Source organism: Sorex fumeus, unplaced genomic scaffold (genome assembly GCF_029834395.1).
Source record: "Sorex fumeus unplaced genomic scaffold, SorFum_2.1 ptg000128l, whole genome shotgun sequence".
NCBI lineage: Eukaryota > Metazoa > Chordata > Mammalia > Eulipotyphla > Soricidae > Sorex > Sorex fumeus.
In genome coordinates this window covers 38,961,412-38,979,879 of record NW_026606185.1, presented here as the reverse complement: position 1 = coordinate 38,979,879, position 18,468 = coordinate 38,961,412, and the positions used below count along the sequence as shown (strand labels likewise).

General features: G+C 43.0%; 1 protein-coding gene across 9 annotated transcripts in view; it reads right to left on the bottom strand.

Moving 5' to 3' along the window:
• Nucleotides 1–18,468, bottom strand: part of FHOD3 (formin homology 2 domain containing 3) — a 476,176-nt gene that overhangs the window by 382,568 nt on the left and 75,140 nt on the right. For all 9 annotated transcript variants that reach the window (XM_056137948.1, XM_056137949.1, XM_056137951.1 and 6 more), the window contains exon 3: nt 4,042–4,106. In XM_056137948.1, the coding sequence (XP_055993923.1) occupies nt 4,042–4,106 (65 nt within the window). The remainder of the gene's footprint in view (nt 1–4,041; nt 4,107–18,468) is intronic.

Sequence of the window (18,468 nt, the reverse complement as noted above, 5' to 3'; positions counted from 1 at the left end):
AGGGACAATGTCGTCTTCTTAGCTGCTGATTTTAACATATATAGTGAACCCCCTTCATTGAGATTATTCTGACCAGAGGAAACTCATGTTCAAAACGTATTAGAGATTTGTGGGAATGGCACAAAGGAGTGGAGCATGTATTTTATATGCAAGAACCCTCGGCTCAATCCCTGGCACATGGTTCGGCTGAGAATACTGGTGGTGGTGCCCAAAGCACTACCAGATATAGGTACTAAAAAAATTTAAAAAAATAAAAAAAAAAACCACACTACTTTAGCTTGCCATTATGGTGCCCAACCATAATGGTTTCTTTATGATGAATTACAGCAAGTCATCAAGCTTATGACACATTAGAAGACAAGTCTTCACCTCCTGTTTTTTTTTTTTCATTTTTAAACAAATCACCGTGAGGTAAAGTTACAGACTTACAAACTTTCGTGCTTATGTTTCAGTCATACAATGATCAAGTACCCATCCCTCCACCAGTACCCATTCTCACCACCAATGATCCCAGTATCCCTCCCACCAACCCCCCATCCTCCCCACCCAACCCCACCTCTATAGCAGGGCATTCCCTTTTGCTCTCTTTCTCTCTCCTTTCGGGCATTGTGGTTTGCAATATAGGTATTCAGTGGCCATCATGTTTGGTCTATAGTCTACTTTCAGCTTGCATCTCCCATCCTGAGTGAGCCCTCCAAGCATCCTTTACTTGGTGGTCCCTTCTCTATCTGAGCTGCCTTTTTCACATCCTGTTTTGTACCACAACCTCTCTCTGACCAAAAGGTCTACTGCCTGGAATTCTATGCCAATGTTCTTTTAGGATCCACTCCACCAATGTAGTCTACGATCTCCAATATTTATTTCTCTGAAGTCAAGTGGAAACTGAATCTTGCAAAAGACTAAAATCTTCCTAGATATTTTTTTTACAATATGCTCAACCTTTTATAATTGTCACAATCACTTGTGTTGACAGAAAGTCCTTTGTGGTCACTAATTTAAGTCTTTTCCAAAATCTTCAAGGAGTTTTTAAAGCAGCGAGTTTTATTTTCTCATTAAATTGGCTTAGAAAACATTCATGTCATTTCATTTCATGATTTAGTCCTAATAGCCAGTGTCAGAGGCATGAAGAGGTCAGAAACATCCTATCAGCACTCAGGTGAGAGCAGAGGCCACACTTCCAGGACAGCCTGGGCTGGACAGGCAACCGGAGCTTGGCATGCCATGGGGGAAAGGATAAACTGGTTAGAAAGCCCCGACCCCTGAAATTTTTGAGTGCATTCTGCAAAAAGAGTATGTTTTCTTAAATGAATTTTTAAGGTAAATGTTCTCATTAAGATTTTGATCCAGAGCATAGAATGAGGCCCCCATAGCCATGCCACCGTACTCCGCACCAGGCTGTTTTCACTCAGGGCGCCCCAGAGGGGGGCAGGTGAGAGCCCTCCCTGCCCCAAGGGACCCAGCCCCAGCAGTTGACCTCTACTACCCAACCGCCACCACGCTCCAGGCCACTCTCTACATGCTCGGGCTGAGCCTCACATATGAGTGAACATATTCTTGGACCGTGCAACACATCATAAGACACTCCTTACCCATTATTCATAACTGCCACACCATATTTGGTGGGATTCAGGCAGTAGGCAACAAATCATAGTGGGAAATATATATATATATGCATATATACATTTTTTCAGACATATATACCAAAGCTCACATCACCCAAACTTTAACAACATGTTAGTGATATCCTATAGAATGTCTTAATGGCTTCTGCCAAAATAAAACAATCTTCACACTGTTTCCTATGTGAACATTTTTTTATAAGCATGTTCAGCAATTCTTCATAACAGATAATATGAAATATATTCTTTTGGTTGTGTTTTGGGATAGGGGTTGGGGCTTGGGATGGAAACATCCCAAATTTGGTGGTGGAAAGGTGTAATGGTAGTGGGATTGGTTTTTGAATATTAAATGTAATCAAATATTTTGAACTAATAAACTAAAAAAATTAAAAATAATAAATATTTTTTTAAAAAGTGATCCAGCTCATTTTAGTGTAAATCTGCTTTGCATTGCCCTCCTTACCCTCAGGAAATATTCATATTTATGAATGAATATAGCTATCAAAATAGCTACAGGTTATCAGCTTTATTACAACTAAGACTTAACTTTACACACATCTCACACATTATCTGTCTGGATTTGTCCTAGATTTGGGATGGAAGTAGGTGGGGAGGTTAAATCATAGGTCACTGACTTTTTCTCCAGGTAGACTGGAGAAAAGCTGAGAAAGTGTAAAAGAGAAATAAGAGCACCCGATTAAATACAATCAACTGCCTGTGGGCACTCAGTGCCACAAACCAACGAAAAAGAGGACAGTGGGGCTGGAGTGGTAGTACAGCAGGTAGGGTGTTTGCCTTGTACTCGGCCAACCCAGGTTCACTTCCCAGCATCCCATATGGTCCCTCCGAGCACCACCAAGAGTAATTCCTGAGTGCATGAGCCAGAAGTAACCCCTGTGTGCATCGCCGGGTGTGACCCAAAAAGAAAAAAATTAAAAAAAAAAGAGGACAGTCAGTGGCTGAACATCCTGCTGGTCTTGGTTAGTTCCCAACAGATCCCAACCCTCCTGACCCCATTCTCCTGCATCTGAGGTTTGAGTCTGCTACTTGCAGGCCGCAGAGCCACAGCTGCCACTCTAGACACGTGCAGCTACACCACACTAAACACCAGATAAAGTGAAATTACAGATCCCCCTCCATACACAACCACTCCTCGCCCACTCCCTGGCTCTCCAACAGAAAAAGGGAGGACACTGGTGCTGAGAAATGTGCACTGGTGAAGTTTTGGGTGTTGGAACATTGTATGACTGAAGCCCAATCAAAAAACTTTGTAATTGTGTGTCTCATGGTGATTCAATTTTAAAAAATTAAATAAAATGAAGAAAAAGGGGGAGAAATAGGAGGATACAGGAAAGATTCCTTCCACTCTAGTGAGGAATAGCACACTCGAGTTGGAAGCTAAACAAGATGATTTCAGTCTCAATAACCAGAGGCCTGACTCAGGAAAGTCACTGTCACTATCACTGTCCTCCCGTTTTTCGTTGTTCATCAATTTGCTCGAGCGGGCACCAGTAATGCTCCATCGTGAGACTTCTTGTTACTGTTTTTGGCATATTGAATACGCCAGGCTTTGCCGTGCAGGCAGAATATTCTTGGTAGCTTTGGGAGCTTTGGGCTCTCTAAGAGGGATGGAGGAATCGAACCTGGGTCAGTCGCATGCTAGGCAAATGCCCTATCTGCTGTGCTATCGTTCCGGCCCCTTAGGAGAGTATAGCCCACGAAAGCAAAGTTATTCTAAGATTTTAAGATTCTAACCTTAGTTCCACTGTACATAAGATAAATTTTAGTTTATTTTTACGACATTACATACAGGGGGAAAGTTGCCCCAGCTATAGAAAGTCTTTGTATATTATTTAGTTTGCATACATAATTGTTTTTAGTGCCATTCAACATGAAGCCAGAGGGGAAACCAGTGGGACCAACAAGCACATAGCTGCAGGGATGACCCCAGTGAGCACAGTCCCTGAGTAGCCAGAGGCAAGTCATTCTGCTCCATAAAACATGCACTCTGCACCATGAACCCACAGGAGCTCTGGCCCAGCTAAGCCTCGTTCTCCTGTCATGCATCTGACCCCACCCTGCCTCAGATCTCACTTCCCCAAAGGAGCTTCACAGAACCACCATAGGACACGTGTCCACCACCTCAGTGGGTTGGGGGGGTGTGACCCAACACAGCCTCAGGAAGACTCTCCTCTTCCACACTCAGCCTCATCACCTTTCAGCTCCACTCTACCCAGAAGTCAGCATGAAAGAGAACTGCAAAACTACCCAGAAATTACTCCAAAGGAGCAGTACAAGATGGTGGCTGATCCAAGTGGACAGCAGAACAATGAGCACTTTGACTGTCATAAGCAACATGTGTTGGTCACCTGCTCCATCACTGACACCAAAGGTCAACCTCCCCTCCATGGCGGGCACTCACCAATGCAGGCGTGGACCCTCACAGATAGCTGCGTCCTCAGAATGATGCTGTGCTTCTTGCCCCGCCTAATGGAGATGAGACAGAACAAAAATGGACATTAAAGAAGTCACAGGTACCCACATGCCACCCGTCCCCTTGAAGGTTCTGACACAGGTACCCAACGGAGGCTGCAGAGAAGCCAGGACCCAGCCTGAATGGGCATGATGTCGCAGGGCTTTGCAGGAAATTCAGAAGTCATAAAGTTTGACTCTACTGCATCAGTACATGCATATTATTGCCAAACCTGGTCAGCTCACTCCATCTACAGAACTTGTACATAATCATGCTTGACCATGTTGGGAAACGTTTTTAATCTGTGAGCAAGAAGTGAAATCCCTGGAATGTACTAACACAAATCTGTTTGATCATTCCCATTGCTATTTTTACTCTGTGTGTGTGTGTGTGTGTGTGTGTGTGTGTGTGTAATGGGCACAGAGTAGGGTAGCCAGAAAGAGCTGTTTTGCTGAATACCATTTTAATACCATTTTATATGACTTTGGGACTGGAGCAGTAGAACAACAACAGCACTCCATATGGTCCCCCAAATTCTTCCAAAAGGGATCCCTGAGCCCAGTCAGGAATAAGCCCTGAGAAATGTTAGGTGTGCCCCCCATACACACACACAAATACTTTTTCTTTATAGGAGTTGGAAATCCAAAAGAGTTTCATAGGCTGTTCCTCATCAAGAAGGCAACCTGCCTCCACTCTGACCTTTTCTCACTTCATTTCTTAGGAAGAGGAGAATGGCCTTTTCTCCAGTTCTCCTGCTCAGGCTCATCCCATTTACACAGAGAACTAAAGCAATAGCTGTTGGCAGAAGATGAATGGAACAGAACATGTGCACTGACTACCAGGCTCACAAAGGCTGACAAAGCCTCAACAGCTCATGAAGACTTTGAGATTTGAAGAAAAGAAGAGTCTGGTAGACAAATGGAGGCATCCAACCAGCAAGACAGCAGGTCACCTGCTCTTTCACAAGCTGAGCTCCCCTCCAGCACCACTGGCCACACCCACCTCTCCCCATCAGCGTCTCACTGAAATCCCTCTGCCATGGTTTTCTTGCCTCTGCCTTTGTGGTTGTAGAGGGGAAGAGGACCACGCCTTTCATCAGTGCACATGGCTAACATCATGATTATAAATCCAATTCATTATGTCCTATCATTACAGCAATTGTGTTTTTTTTACTTTTGAGACAAGGTGATCTTTCGATAGGCAAACAATTTTCCTTCATAGAAGAAGGAAAAAAATGGAGAAGAAAAGAAAATTGATTTCAGAGTCCCACAGAAGCATATGGCAATTTCTAGACTGGTGCTAACTGTAGGGGAAAAATTCTACATTCTACTGCCCTTTCCACTCTTCGCAGGGTACCAGTCTTAAACTTTCAATAAATGTCTCTCTTCTCTCTTTCTCTCCTCTCTCTCTTTCTCTCTCTCTCTCCCCCTCCTTCTCCCTCTCTTTCCCTCCCTCCCTCTTCTTGTCCCCTCCTCCCCACACTAGGAATAACACTTCAACTACCTGTATTAAACTATTGGATGGCCTCCTATGAGCATTACCAGGTGTTCTGGGGTGCAGACAGCACATCTGGGTGGAGCTTGAGCTGGAAGCAGGAGTTGTGAGCCCTTGCTAGTGGTCAGAATGTAACTATGAGAAGGAGCAAAGTGGGAGTCTTTAAACCTAGAAAGTTTCTTGTAACTTGCATTATGATTAGATATGAGTTGATAATAAGTATCAAATGAAAAGTAAAGCTCATGCTTTGGATACACAGAGAGAGAAAGCATGGGAAAATACTTTAAAATATCTCAAATTCTGGCAAAGTTCAAAAGGGCCCTCCGGGAGCTGTTACTGTCATCTAACAACTGCAAAGTTGCACTTGAGAAAATGCTTGTATTTTCTACAGAGTTCTCCTATCCTGCAGTGAGTGTGCAGTGGGAAGAGGTGGTGAGCACACCGGGATTCCAAATACCTGCAGGAAATCCGGGACGTCTTTTGGGGGAATCCAGGGCAGCCCCACTTTTGAAAGGGGTGATGTCTTTTCTACGCTTGAACATGGAGAAACAAGGCAAACCAACTGAGTAAGTAAAACAGAATATGAGAAATAGGACAGAGGTCCTTTCTTTCAGAAGTCACTGCTTATAATTCTTCCGCTTTACTATTCTACCTCCTTCTCTTTCTTTGCCTTTAATAAAATCTTACATTGGAAATCTCCTTGAGGGATTGGGAGTCAAGGACTATGGAACACACCTGACAGAAGATGAGACCTCAGAACTCGGAAAGGGCCAACGAAGGTGGTGAACACAGCCAGATCCAAGATTGCTCTTCATCTTCCTATCCCTCTTTCTAAGATGCCTCACATTCTCCATGTTTTCTAAAGCTCTTTATTTTTTTTAATTTTTATATTAGTGAAACACCATGAGGTACAGTTGTAGACATAAATTTTTGTGCTTGGGTTTCCATTGTACGATGATCGGGTACCCATCCATCCACCAGTGCCCATTTTCCACCACCACTGATTCCAGTACCCCTCCCACCCCCCTTATTCCCCCACCCCACCCTGCCTCTGTGGCATGGCACTCCCTTTTGTTCTCTCTCTCCTTTTGGGTGCAAAAGAGGCATCGAGTGGCAACATGTTTGGTCTAGAGTCTAGTCTCAGCATGCTTCTCCTACCTGGGGGGATCCTTCCAATACCACCCATTTGGTGCTCCCTTCTACATCTGGGCTGCCTTTACCCTTAGAGTGTGAAGCTGGCCTCCAAGCCATGGAGTAAACCTCCTGGTATTTATCTCAGCTATTCTTGGGTGTTAGTCTCCTATTTTGTTACTTTATGTTCCCCAGATGAATGCAATCTTTCTATGTCTATCCCTCTCTTTCTGACTCATTTCGCTTAGCATGATACTTTCCATGTAGTACTACTTGTATGTAAATTTTATGACTTCATCCTTTCTGACAGCTACATAGTATTCCATTGTGTAGATGTACCAGAGTTTCTTTTACTAGTTATCTGCTCTCGGGCACTCAGTTTTTTTCCAGATTCTAGCTATTGTAAACAGTGCTGCAATGAACAGACAACTGCAGATGTTGCTTCGACTATACTTTTTTGCCTCTCTGGGGTATATTCCCAGGAGTGGAATTGCTGGGTCAAATGGGAGCTCAATTTCTAGTTTTTTGAGAATCGCCCATACTCTTTTCCAGAAGAGCTGAACCAGTCGGCATTCCCACCAACAGTAAAGGCAGGTCCTTTTCTCGCCACATCCGTGCCAGCACCCATTGCTTTTGCTCTTTTGGATGTGGGCCAGTCTCTGTGGTGTGAAATGATATCTCATTGTTGTTTTGATCTGCATCTCCCTGATGATTAATGATGTAGAGCATAAAGCTCTTTATTTTATATACATATTTTTAAATACCCCCACCACTCATTAGACACCCTCCACTCTTGCTCACACTCTGTAATCTCAGTTCGGCTACCACTGTTCCATGGATTTATTTTACTTTTATTTTGTCCATTTGTTGACTTTGTTTCTTTATATTGCACAAAGAGTTGAAATCATTCAATATTGGTCTTTATCCTTCTTACTTGTTTTACTCTCTATAATCCCCTTAAGCTCCTTCTACTGGAAAAAGTGACAAAATTTTCATCATTTTATATATGAATAGCATTCCACAGCATACACACACGCGCGCGCACACACACACACACACATATATGCCACATCATCTTTGTCCAGTCATCTACTCATTGAATGTTGAGTAGACTCCCTAATTATTGTAAATTCTGCTGTAACAAGCATAGTAGGCATGTCAGCCATTCTGAGTTTATGATTTTATATTCTTCCTATAACTACCCAGAATGGGCTTGCTTAATTATATGGTAGTTCTAGCTCTATTTTTAGATTTTTTTTGAGGACACTCCATATTCTTTTCCAAAATGGTTATACCAGTTTACATTCTCATCAGTAATATGTAAGAATTCTGCTCACTGCAAAACCCTGCCAATATCTGCTGCTAACTAGTCTTTTTGATGTAGGCCATTCTCACATGTGTGAGATGATATCATGATGATTTTGATGGTGCATTTCCCTAAAGCTAAGTGATAAGCATTTTATGTGCCTGTTGACCATCTGTGTGTTCTTTCTGGAGAAAGGTCTACTCAGATCATCTGCCCATTTTTAAATTGGGTTTGTTGATCTTTTTGCTGTTGAGTTCCAAGTGTATATAAAATAGATATGTATATAACTTAGCTATTAACTCATTGTAGGATTATGTATACAAATATCTTCTCCCATTCAGAATGTTGTATTGTCATTCTGTTGATATTCAGTTTCTCTGTGGAAACACTTCTTATTTTACTGCAGTCTCACATGTTTATTTTTGCTTCTTTGCCCTTTCTGTTGGGATTGAATATCCAAATGGCTCTGATACTGATAGCACAGAACCTATCCTCTATTCCTCTATGTTTTCTTCTGTTATTGTATGCTTTGGGCCTTATCCATTTTAAATGATCTTAGTGTATGGAGTTAAATGAATTATTCAGAAATAAATACATATTTTTCTCAAGTGCCCATGGAACATTCTCAATGGTTCATCATACGAGATTTAAAAAAAAGAAATCATGATAAATTTATGATTATTTAAATCATCTAGAAGAAATGGTCAGGTTTTTTAGAATCCTACCATCTTCCAAGACTAAACCAGAAAGGAATAGAAAATGTATACAGTATAGTCACATAAGTACAGAAACCAAAACAGTAATCAGAAGTCTCCCTAACAACAAAAGCCCAACATCAAATAGTTTCACCAGTGAATTTTATGAAATTTTCTCACAGCTAATATCCATCTTCTCAAACTCTTCCAAATAATCAGGGACATTTCCAAACACATTCCATGAAGCTAATATCACTAATTCCCAAACCATAAATAATGTATGCACATGCTGATAAATATGATGAGTATAGAGACAAAAATAGTGCCACCTGAATCCAACCACACATCAAGAGAATTATTCATCAGGCAGGACCAAGTAAGATCCATGCCAGAAATCCAAGGATGGTTCAACAAACACAAATCAACTAAGTATAATACACCACATCACCAAAAAGACTAGAAAATTGTAACAATAGTTGCTGAAAGAGCTTTTTTAAAATTCCAATATCCATTTGTATGATTTTAAGTTCAAGAAATTGGAAATAAAAGAAAAATTCCTCATCTTGCAAAACACAATGTAATAAAATCACAGTTAGCACTTTAATAGTGAAAGCTTTCCCCTTAAAATCTGGAACTAGTGGGAGGGATATTATCCATGGTGGTGGAAAATGGGCACTGGTGGAGGGATGGGTATCTGATCATTGTATAATTGAAACCAAAGCACAAAAAATTGTAAATCTACAACTTTAAAAAAAATAAAATAAAATAAAGGGAAAAAAAAAAAAGAATCGGAAAAAAAAAAATCTGGAACTAGACAAGGATCTCCATACTCACTACTGTTTTGGGGGAAAGGGGGCAAACCCTGCTGTTCTTGGGAATTACTCCTGTTTCTGTGCTCAGGGACTACTCCTCATGTGTTCAGAGGACCATAGAGGATGCTGGGGATTGAACTCAGATCAGGCACATGCAAAGCAAGCGCTTTGCCCACTGTGTTATTACTCCAACCCCTCACCACTACTTTTCAACATTGTTTTGGAAGTTGTAACTGGAGAAAGTAGGCAAGAAAAATATTTCAAAGTTTTGTGGATGATAATACTTTTTAGAAAAAGCAAAAACCCAAGCATTACATACAAACACACACAAAACTACTTGAATTAATAAGTTCAGTAAAGTATCAGAAAACAAAATCAATATACATAAATCTTCTATGTTTCTATATTAACTGATTTTAAAGAAAGAGAAATGAAGATAAGCATTTATAATTGCATCAAGAAATACTAAATGCCTTGGATAAGCTATGTGGGAGACCTACATATTGTAAATTCTACAACATTACCAAAAGAAATAGGAGATACCAAGAAATAGAAAGGCATCCCATGTTCATGGATCAGTAGAGCAAACTCATTATCTACTACTTCTCTGGCCCCACTGTGGTATGGTACATCTACTAAACGGAACACAACTCTTCTATTGAGATAAAATTGTGACCATTGAAACAAAAATGGATGAACTTGAAGGTGACTGTGCTAAGTTGAAAGAAATAAGTAAATGATAATTATAGGATGGTTTTACTCTATTTGGAAGATGAATGACTAAATGAGCTATCAAGAAACAATAAAACGCATATATTTGGTGGAAAATATAGTAGTTAGGAGGAAAGGCATATGAAATGAATAAGGAGAGTCTTTTTGGTGGTGGGATGGCACTGGAACTTTGGTGGTGGAACTGTAAACACATATAGAGGTGTGATATAAATCCCCATCGAAAGCATAAAGTACAATTATCTAAGAAAATGTTAGCGAACCAAATTATGCAGTATGTAAAAATAGTACAATAGGCCCCAGTAAGGTTTATCCTAAGAATTCAATATTACAGGTAGTCCAATATTTTATTTATATATCAAATACCAATTATATATGACACCCATCATGAAGTCCCCTTAAACTTAAGAGTTTCCCTTTCTTTACCATTTGATTAATGCTGATAAATTTGAGAAAGGTTCAATTTGGGGCAGGGGTCTCCCAAGCAGTACTCCAGAGGCCCAGGGATACTCCCCAACACACACACACAAACACACACACACGCAGAGTCAATTTTCAGCCAATCACACAAGTTCAGCACAAGATGCTGCTCAATAACTGCAGTGCTCAGGATTCCCGCACCACAACCAACAGTGTTCGGGTTCCACGTGGTGCAAGAATTCAGCCTTGCACAGCACTGCTAATTGCTGTGCTATCTCCCAGCCTGAGAAAGGTTAAGTTTTTTTGTTGTTGTTCTATAGGGCCCTTTCCCTGGTTAATTTTTTAAGTATTTATATGCAACACAGCCCTCTCATTCCTCTTATTAATTAGGGACATAATCATTAGTTGTTTAAAAATAATAATTGCATCCATACTTTCCCAGAAAGTATGCCTCTGTCTTTAGTTTATGGCTAAAACATTGTCAGAAAGAGTTAAATAACCAGGGCAGACTTTCCCCCACCGCCTGGGATACCAGGTCCATTTGAGTTCAGAAAGTCATCATGAGGTTGTTAACCTTCATGGAATGCTTATCGTGTGCCAGAGGAGGTTCTTTAGTGCTTCCCACAGATTTAGGCTTCACAACATTCCTCTTAGGTAGGTAACATTATTGCCATATTAAAATGAGGAAATTGAGGCCCAGAAGGATTAGGGAACACAGCTGGAGTCACAAAGCCAGACAGCCCAGTCAGGCTGATCCCAGAGCCTGCGCCATCACCTCCCTCTTACCAACTCCAGGATGTTGGGGGTGGGGGCAGGAGGGGCTTCATTCTCTCCTTCATTCCACACGTGTTCTCTGGAGCCAACTGTGTGTGCTCAAGACATAGACATAAAGTCCCTGCTGCTTCAACAACAGCAGAAACGCTTCCTGACAGCCTGACCTACAAATTTTAGTCTCAAGACCACAATATCAATTTATACCTGAATTTCCCATCTCCTGGCCCACTCTACAGATTTCAGTCCGCCCATTCCTGTATCACATAAGCCAATTAGTTGAAGCGGGTAGGGCGTTTGCCTTGCATGCCCCCACTGACCCGGGTTCAATTCCTCTATCCCTCTTGGGGAGCCTGGCAAGCTACCAAGACTATTGGTAAAGTCTTTTTGCCAAGACTATTGGCATAGTCGGACAAGCTCCCCATGGCATATTCGATATGCCAAAAACAGTAACAACAAGTCTCACAATGGAGACATTACTGGTGTCCACTTGAGCAGATCAATGAAGAACGGGAGGACTGTACTAAGGATCTCCAGTGAGGCTCAGGCCAAGCCTCACGCATGAGTGAAGTCCACAGAACCCAGGAAATGTGGCACTTTGTGACCTTGGACTCCATGCTCAATGGGACCCAGGAGCAGAGATCCTCTGCCTGCTTCCCCCAGTCTCTGGTGACCCAGGGGTCACACCCATAAGCCACCTTCTGCTGGCGCCAGATAATCTCCTCATCGGCCACTCTCCAGAACTCACAGCTGCTTCTCCCAGAAGGGAGCATAAAATGAGGCACCCATAACCATGCCACTGGACTTTGTGCCAGGCTGTTTTCACTCAGTGTGCTCGAAAAGTGAGCGGGTGAGAGCCCTCTCTGCCCCAAGGGACCCAACCCTGGAAGCCAACCTCCATTACCCAACTGCCAACATGCTCCAGGCCATGTTCCACATGCTTAGGCCGAGCCTCATATATGAGTGAACATATTCCTGGACACATCATAAGACACACCCATTTTCCATAATTACCACACCATATTTGATGTGGTGCAGATAGAAGGCAACCAATCATAGAGAGAAATTATATATATATGTATATATATATATATATATATATATATCTCAGAGAGCCCAGCAAGCTACCGAGAGTATCCTGCCCGCATAGCAGAGCCTGGCAAGCTACCCGTTATGTATTCAATATGCCAAAAACAGTAACAATAATGGGTCTCATTCCCGACACTGAAAGAGCCTCCAATATGGCAGCATTGGGAAAGACGAGCAAGGAGAGGTTGCTAAAATTTCAGCACTGGGACAAATGGAGATGTTACTGGCACCTGCTCGAGAAAAATCAGTGAACAACGGGATGATAGTGATAGAGTAAAGGATCTCTAGAGAGATCAAATAGATTGGACAGATAAGCCTGGCTAAAGGGAAGACAGAGACAAGCAGAGAAAGCACATATTGGTTATGTTGACTCTGCCAACTTCAGCAGCTGCTTTCTTGGTGCTTGTACATTGTGAAGGTAAACTATGTGAGGGCCCGTCCTTGCAGAGACATTGTGACTTTAGTGGAGCTTCTCTCCCCAGCGCTGGCATGCCGCATCCATTTTAGAGCCCGTGCTCAAAGTTTGTCCTTTACTGCAACCCGGTGAAAGAAGAATGCGTGGAATACTAGAATCCAGTGACCCCAAAGGCAAAGGCAGTTTTCTTAGACCTGAAGCTCCCCAGGGAGACTCAGATTCCATTCCTATCAGCACAGCCACTGCCAGGGAAATGTCACCACCTTGGAGACCAGCCAGAGTCCATCTTCTGCCCCAACCCATGCTGTCACTGTCCAGGTAACCAGAGGACTCTCTAAAACAGATGTGCAGATCCAGGAGATTCCAGGCCAGGCTCACATGCCAGGGACACACTGATCCAGCCATTGGAGGACTCTGCAAAGTCGCAGGTTCTCCAAATGCAGGAGTTTCTCCTACAATAATGCCCCTGGTCTTGTGACAGCATTTAGTCCACCTCTGGTTGACCCCAAGAGTTCACATAAAGAAACCCACATGGGTTCTGACCCTCTATCTCAAGAGGATCATATTTTTATGATAATCACAAAGATGTATTTTCTGAGATGATGATAACAAGGGTTTCCAAGATTTTCACCAAGTGGTGCAGAGTCAGAGACCTTTTTTTTCCCAAACAACAACAAAAGCAATGACCCCAGATATCTCACCACTCATTTTAGAACTCAACTATGACTTCAGCAGAGAGTAGAAAGCTGATGTCAGGCATGCAGGAGAGCAGAAACTAAGGACCCCATCAGCAGCTGGCCTAAGGAGCAGCTAGCTCTCTTTTAGTAAGTTTCTGGAGCTCCATGACTCAACAGAGCTCTGCCTGAGGAGAAAAGAGATGAGGAAAGATGTGAACCCAACATCCACTAGTAAAAGCAGATGCTAAGCTGAACATATTCAGGAGCTCAAAATTCAGGACAGCCAGCTGCACTACATTCAACTGGACAGACAGTCTAGACAGAAGAGTGAAAAGTAGGTTCTGAAACCAGCCGGACACATTACTTAGCCTTTCTGTGCCTCAGTTTCTATGTATAAACAGGATAACAGGGGGCTTTTCATGTCATATCGAGGATACCACTGCCTAACACAAGGTCAGAAGATTTACTCCTATTTTCTTCTAAGAGTGTCTGATTCCCCACCCAACCCCCACCCATCCGACTTCTTTCTCCAAATGGGAAAGACAACTTCACTTAACTCACCTGAAATTTCTAGAAGCTGTGCAACCCTGTAGCCTCCCAGAAGGCCCATCTTCTCTCCTCACCAAAACTTTCTACCCAATACCCATGTTCCCTTTTTTGTCTTATATAAAGAACCAGTTTTCCTTGATGGGATAGTGTACCAATTGAAAAGTAAATTCTTGGTGGGGGTGGGAGGACCAGAGAGAAGAATCATAAACTGAGCACATACTTTGCATGCAGGAGGCCCAGATTTGATGTTCAGTCCTGCATCTCCCATCCCCAAGCATCACCAGGAGCAAATCCCAAGCAGAGAGCCAGGAGTAGACCCCACATACTGCTAGGTATGGTACAAAAATATTTAATAACAAAATAAAATTCTTCAGTCTCCCTAGTCACCAACAGTGGGAAGTCCCAGTAGAATTTCTAGAAAGTCTCTTTATTATTTTATTGTTAGTTTTTTCATTGAAATTCTGTGGCTTACAATGCTTTTGATGCTAAATGATGATTTCTCGTGCACATAATTCTAACATCACACCAGTGTAGACCTTCCTCTCCCAAAGAAAGGCTTTTTTCAAAGAGGCAAAACAAGAAGCCAGGCATGTAGCTCAGAGGTAGAGCACTTACTTTGCATGTATGAGGCCCTAGGTTCAATCTCAGTACTACTAAGCAAATGTGTAAAAGGGTAGAGCCTGCAGACACCAAAATTTTCTCTCCCTCTTCTCATCCAATCTATCCATAGTAATAGAGGCAGAGGGTCAGCCAAACATAAGTCTGATATGTTCACAAGCTCAAATAACTGATATGACCAGGCACCCAAGTTTGGGCTAGTGGCATCTGAATTGACAAGGAATAGCCATGCACTCCCTCTGTCCACTTCTTCCTCTGGCAGCCAGAATGCCAATGAGATGGTAAGGAATGGTCGCCTTCCCAGAATCCCTTGGGAGACTTTAAAAGAACCCATTTCTCAGGCCCACCCCCAAGTCCTGACTTCTCTGGTCTGGGGCTGGGTGGGGCAGGGAGTTGTTAAGCTCTCCTGGTGGCTGTACTAGTCTACAAGTACTGCACTGAGGTTCGTCACCAAGTATCCACCAAGAACGTAGTGACCTGGGGAAATTCCTATAGGTCCCCTCCAGCCTCCTCATGCAGGCACCTACAATCCACCACTCCAAGCAGCTTTCTCCTGATCTGGCCATGGCTGGTGTATGAGGAAGGTGATGTTATGGACTACGCCCATGCAACTCACCCCAACAAGACCAAAACTTTTTTTCTTCCCTTTGGTTTATGGGGACAATACCTGGAGGTGCTCTGGGGCCCACAAGGTACCAGGCTTTCCTATACTCCAGTCCTTTGAGCCCAACTCGACAGAACCTTTTTTGCTGGTTTGGCCACAGCTGCTGGTACTCAGGGATGGTGCTCAGGAACCACTCCTGGTAGTACTCAGGGGTCCCTGTGGTACCACAAGCAAAACCTACCCTCTAGTTCTTTCAGTCATCTCCTCAGCTCTGTGGGGTTCCTTTTGTTGGGAAGAACCAGTTTCTCCTGCACTTTCACCAGTGGCAGAGCTTGGCAGTCTACACTCTGAGCCTCACACCACATCAAGACAGGAGGACCTTAAAAAGCTTCCCTGCCCCAAACCCCAACCCCTGCCCCAAAGCTGAACTGAAATAGGTTCAGGATGAAAACATCCAAAATATGGTGGTGGGAAGATGTAATGGTGGTGGGATTGGTGTTCAAATATTTAAATATAATCAAGTATTGTGAACTACTTTATAAAAATGAAATTAAAAAAATAAAATAATCTTCCCTGGTTTACCAGAAGAACCCAGACAATGCTGCACTTGCCCTCTCAGCTGAAGATCATCACTGAAGAGGAAAAGACGGGCCAATTATCTGCTTCCTAACAGCCACGCCCTAACCCAAATCTCCCTTTCTACATGAAGGGTTTTGTTTGTTGTCTGGTTTTTCAGGTGTTGTATGTTTTCAGGTTTACAGTGATAGTAAAGTGGATAGGGTGCTTTCCCAGGTTTGATCCCCAGCATCCCATATGGTCCCCGAGCATCACCAGGTATGACACCCCCCCCAAAGGGGGGGGCAAGTTATCTAATTATCTCGACATCAGGACATAGGAAAATCAGACTTAGACTGCTTTTTTTTAGTCTAAAATCTTCTGGGGGGAGTGAAAGACATAGTACAGAAGATAAGGCAATTGCCTGGCAAGCGGTCAACCTGAGTTAAATCCCCCACACCCTAAATAGTCCCCCACACCCCACCATAGTGATCCCTAAGCTCAAAATAACTATGAATAAGTCCTGAGTACTATGAGGTAAAACAAAAATAAAATATAACTTCGGAGGTTTCCCACCCTCCCAAACCTAGACACTGAAGAAGGGACAGCAGTGTCATTGGATGAGGCTAATTTACCTAATTCAACAATAAGCTGGGGAAAATGTTCAGTGTCTTTCAAGGACATCTGGAGATGTGAGAATTCTGCAAACCTGACAAAACCCACACTCATTAGATTCATCCAGACAGAGGTGTTGGGGCAGGCCCATGGTCAACCCAAGGTAGGGTCTGAGCTAATAATTCAGAGGCTTCCATACTGGATTCTGTGCACCCCAAGATTTACTAATTTCCTTGGCCTGGAAAGCAAGGAGCAGGCCTTGCCCATTGTGCTTACATCATTATTGCCTTATCCTTCCACTTCTAAAGGCCTTTCTTCTCCGTGATCAACTAGAGCTTGAGTGATCTTAAACAAGAAGCAGGTTCATTTTCAGACTGGGCATCAATGAAGAAGGCAATTGAGAAGAACAAAGAAACTCCTCTAGCAAAAGAGGAAAAGAAAAACGAACCTGGCTGAGAACATATCGTTAAAAAAAATCACGACTTTCCATCTAGTCTGCCACACATCTTCACTGAATGGTCACAGTATCAGCAGATATTTTGCTCTCAGTTGCACAAAGAAATTGAGGGAAAACATGGTATTTCACTTGCCCTTTTCATACCTCAAAAGGGCAATTCTTAACTAGGACAAAATTCTATATTTTAAGTTTCATTCGTGGGAGACATGAGTTCTTGGGCCCATGGATTTTCTAAATGCCACTCAGCTGGGAGAGGGTCTGGAGGAGCACTCAGCCTGAGCACAGGGGCAGACGCACCCCCACCTGTGTGGGAAGCCTGCTGGCTGCTTCTAAGTCAGTTCCCAGTGCTTAGCTATTGCTTCCATGGCTCCATGGCAGGAGAGGCTGAACACCATTCCAACAGGTCAGCTATCACCTCAGCCAGGGACAAGGAGGCACCTTCATTAGAGTTCAGGAAAGTCTCAAACTCTTCTATTCAAAGAGGACTGTCCTGAGTGCATTACCACCAAGACTAATGCCAGGACACAGATCCCACTCGTGGTGGGAACACACCTGCCAAGCATGCAGTGACCCACCAACACTTTGGGCCACTTTCTTGTCTGTGGGGAAGGTAAGTTCCACCTTTTCTTCTTGGCAGAATCTTCTTCTTCAAGATCCTGTGTTGGAATGTGGCTGCGGCTTCCACAGCAGATGCACACACGGCCAGGTGATGATTCAGAAAACAAAGTGAAAAGCTCCACAAGCTGCTCTGATAAGGATGGGAACAGCAGTGTGGGAACACCCAACAGTATATGGCTGCGGGCGTTACCAGTACGAGCTGTGGGGTCAGTTGTGGCAGACAACTGTAAGCACCCAGCTTGGGAGTTGGATACTTGTTCCAACGTAATCAGTGTTTTTAGCCTGGGCCTGATAATGTCCTTGCATGAACCAGCCTTCTGTCACCAAGGAGCACGTGCAAATCCTGAGAAGTCTTTGCCCAGAAGTTCCTGGGACTGGGAGGAGGACAGAATGGAGAATGGGTCAGACTTGTGTTCAAACCTGGCTCCCCCATCTACTGGCTTTGTTACCAGGGCTATGAAATTTGACTCCTGGCTTACCATTATATCTCATCAAAATCGGAGCCAATGAAGATATTGAACAATAAGGTGCCCAGGATAATGCTCCTCATTTCCTCCCCCCTCCAACCCTTGACACTATTATCTAATACACTCAGACATTTTCTGTTGTTCTAAGCTGCCAAGTCATTCAAATTCTGATAAGGAAAAAAATAATCAATAGGACTCAGTCTTCAAGTCTTACACCATTTTAAGCATAACTACACTTTTCAAGTGGATACATGCCGTGGTCTATTTTACCAATGAATCATGAAATCATTCAGTCAGGCTCTCTCCAGTCTGAATTCAAACAGGTTATATGTATAAAAGGGCATCACTCAAATG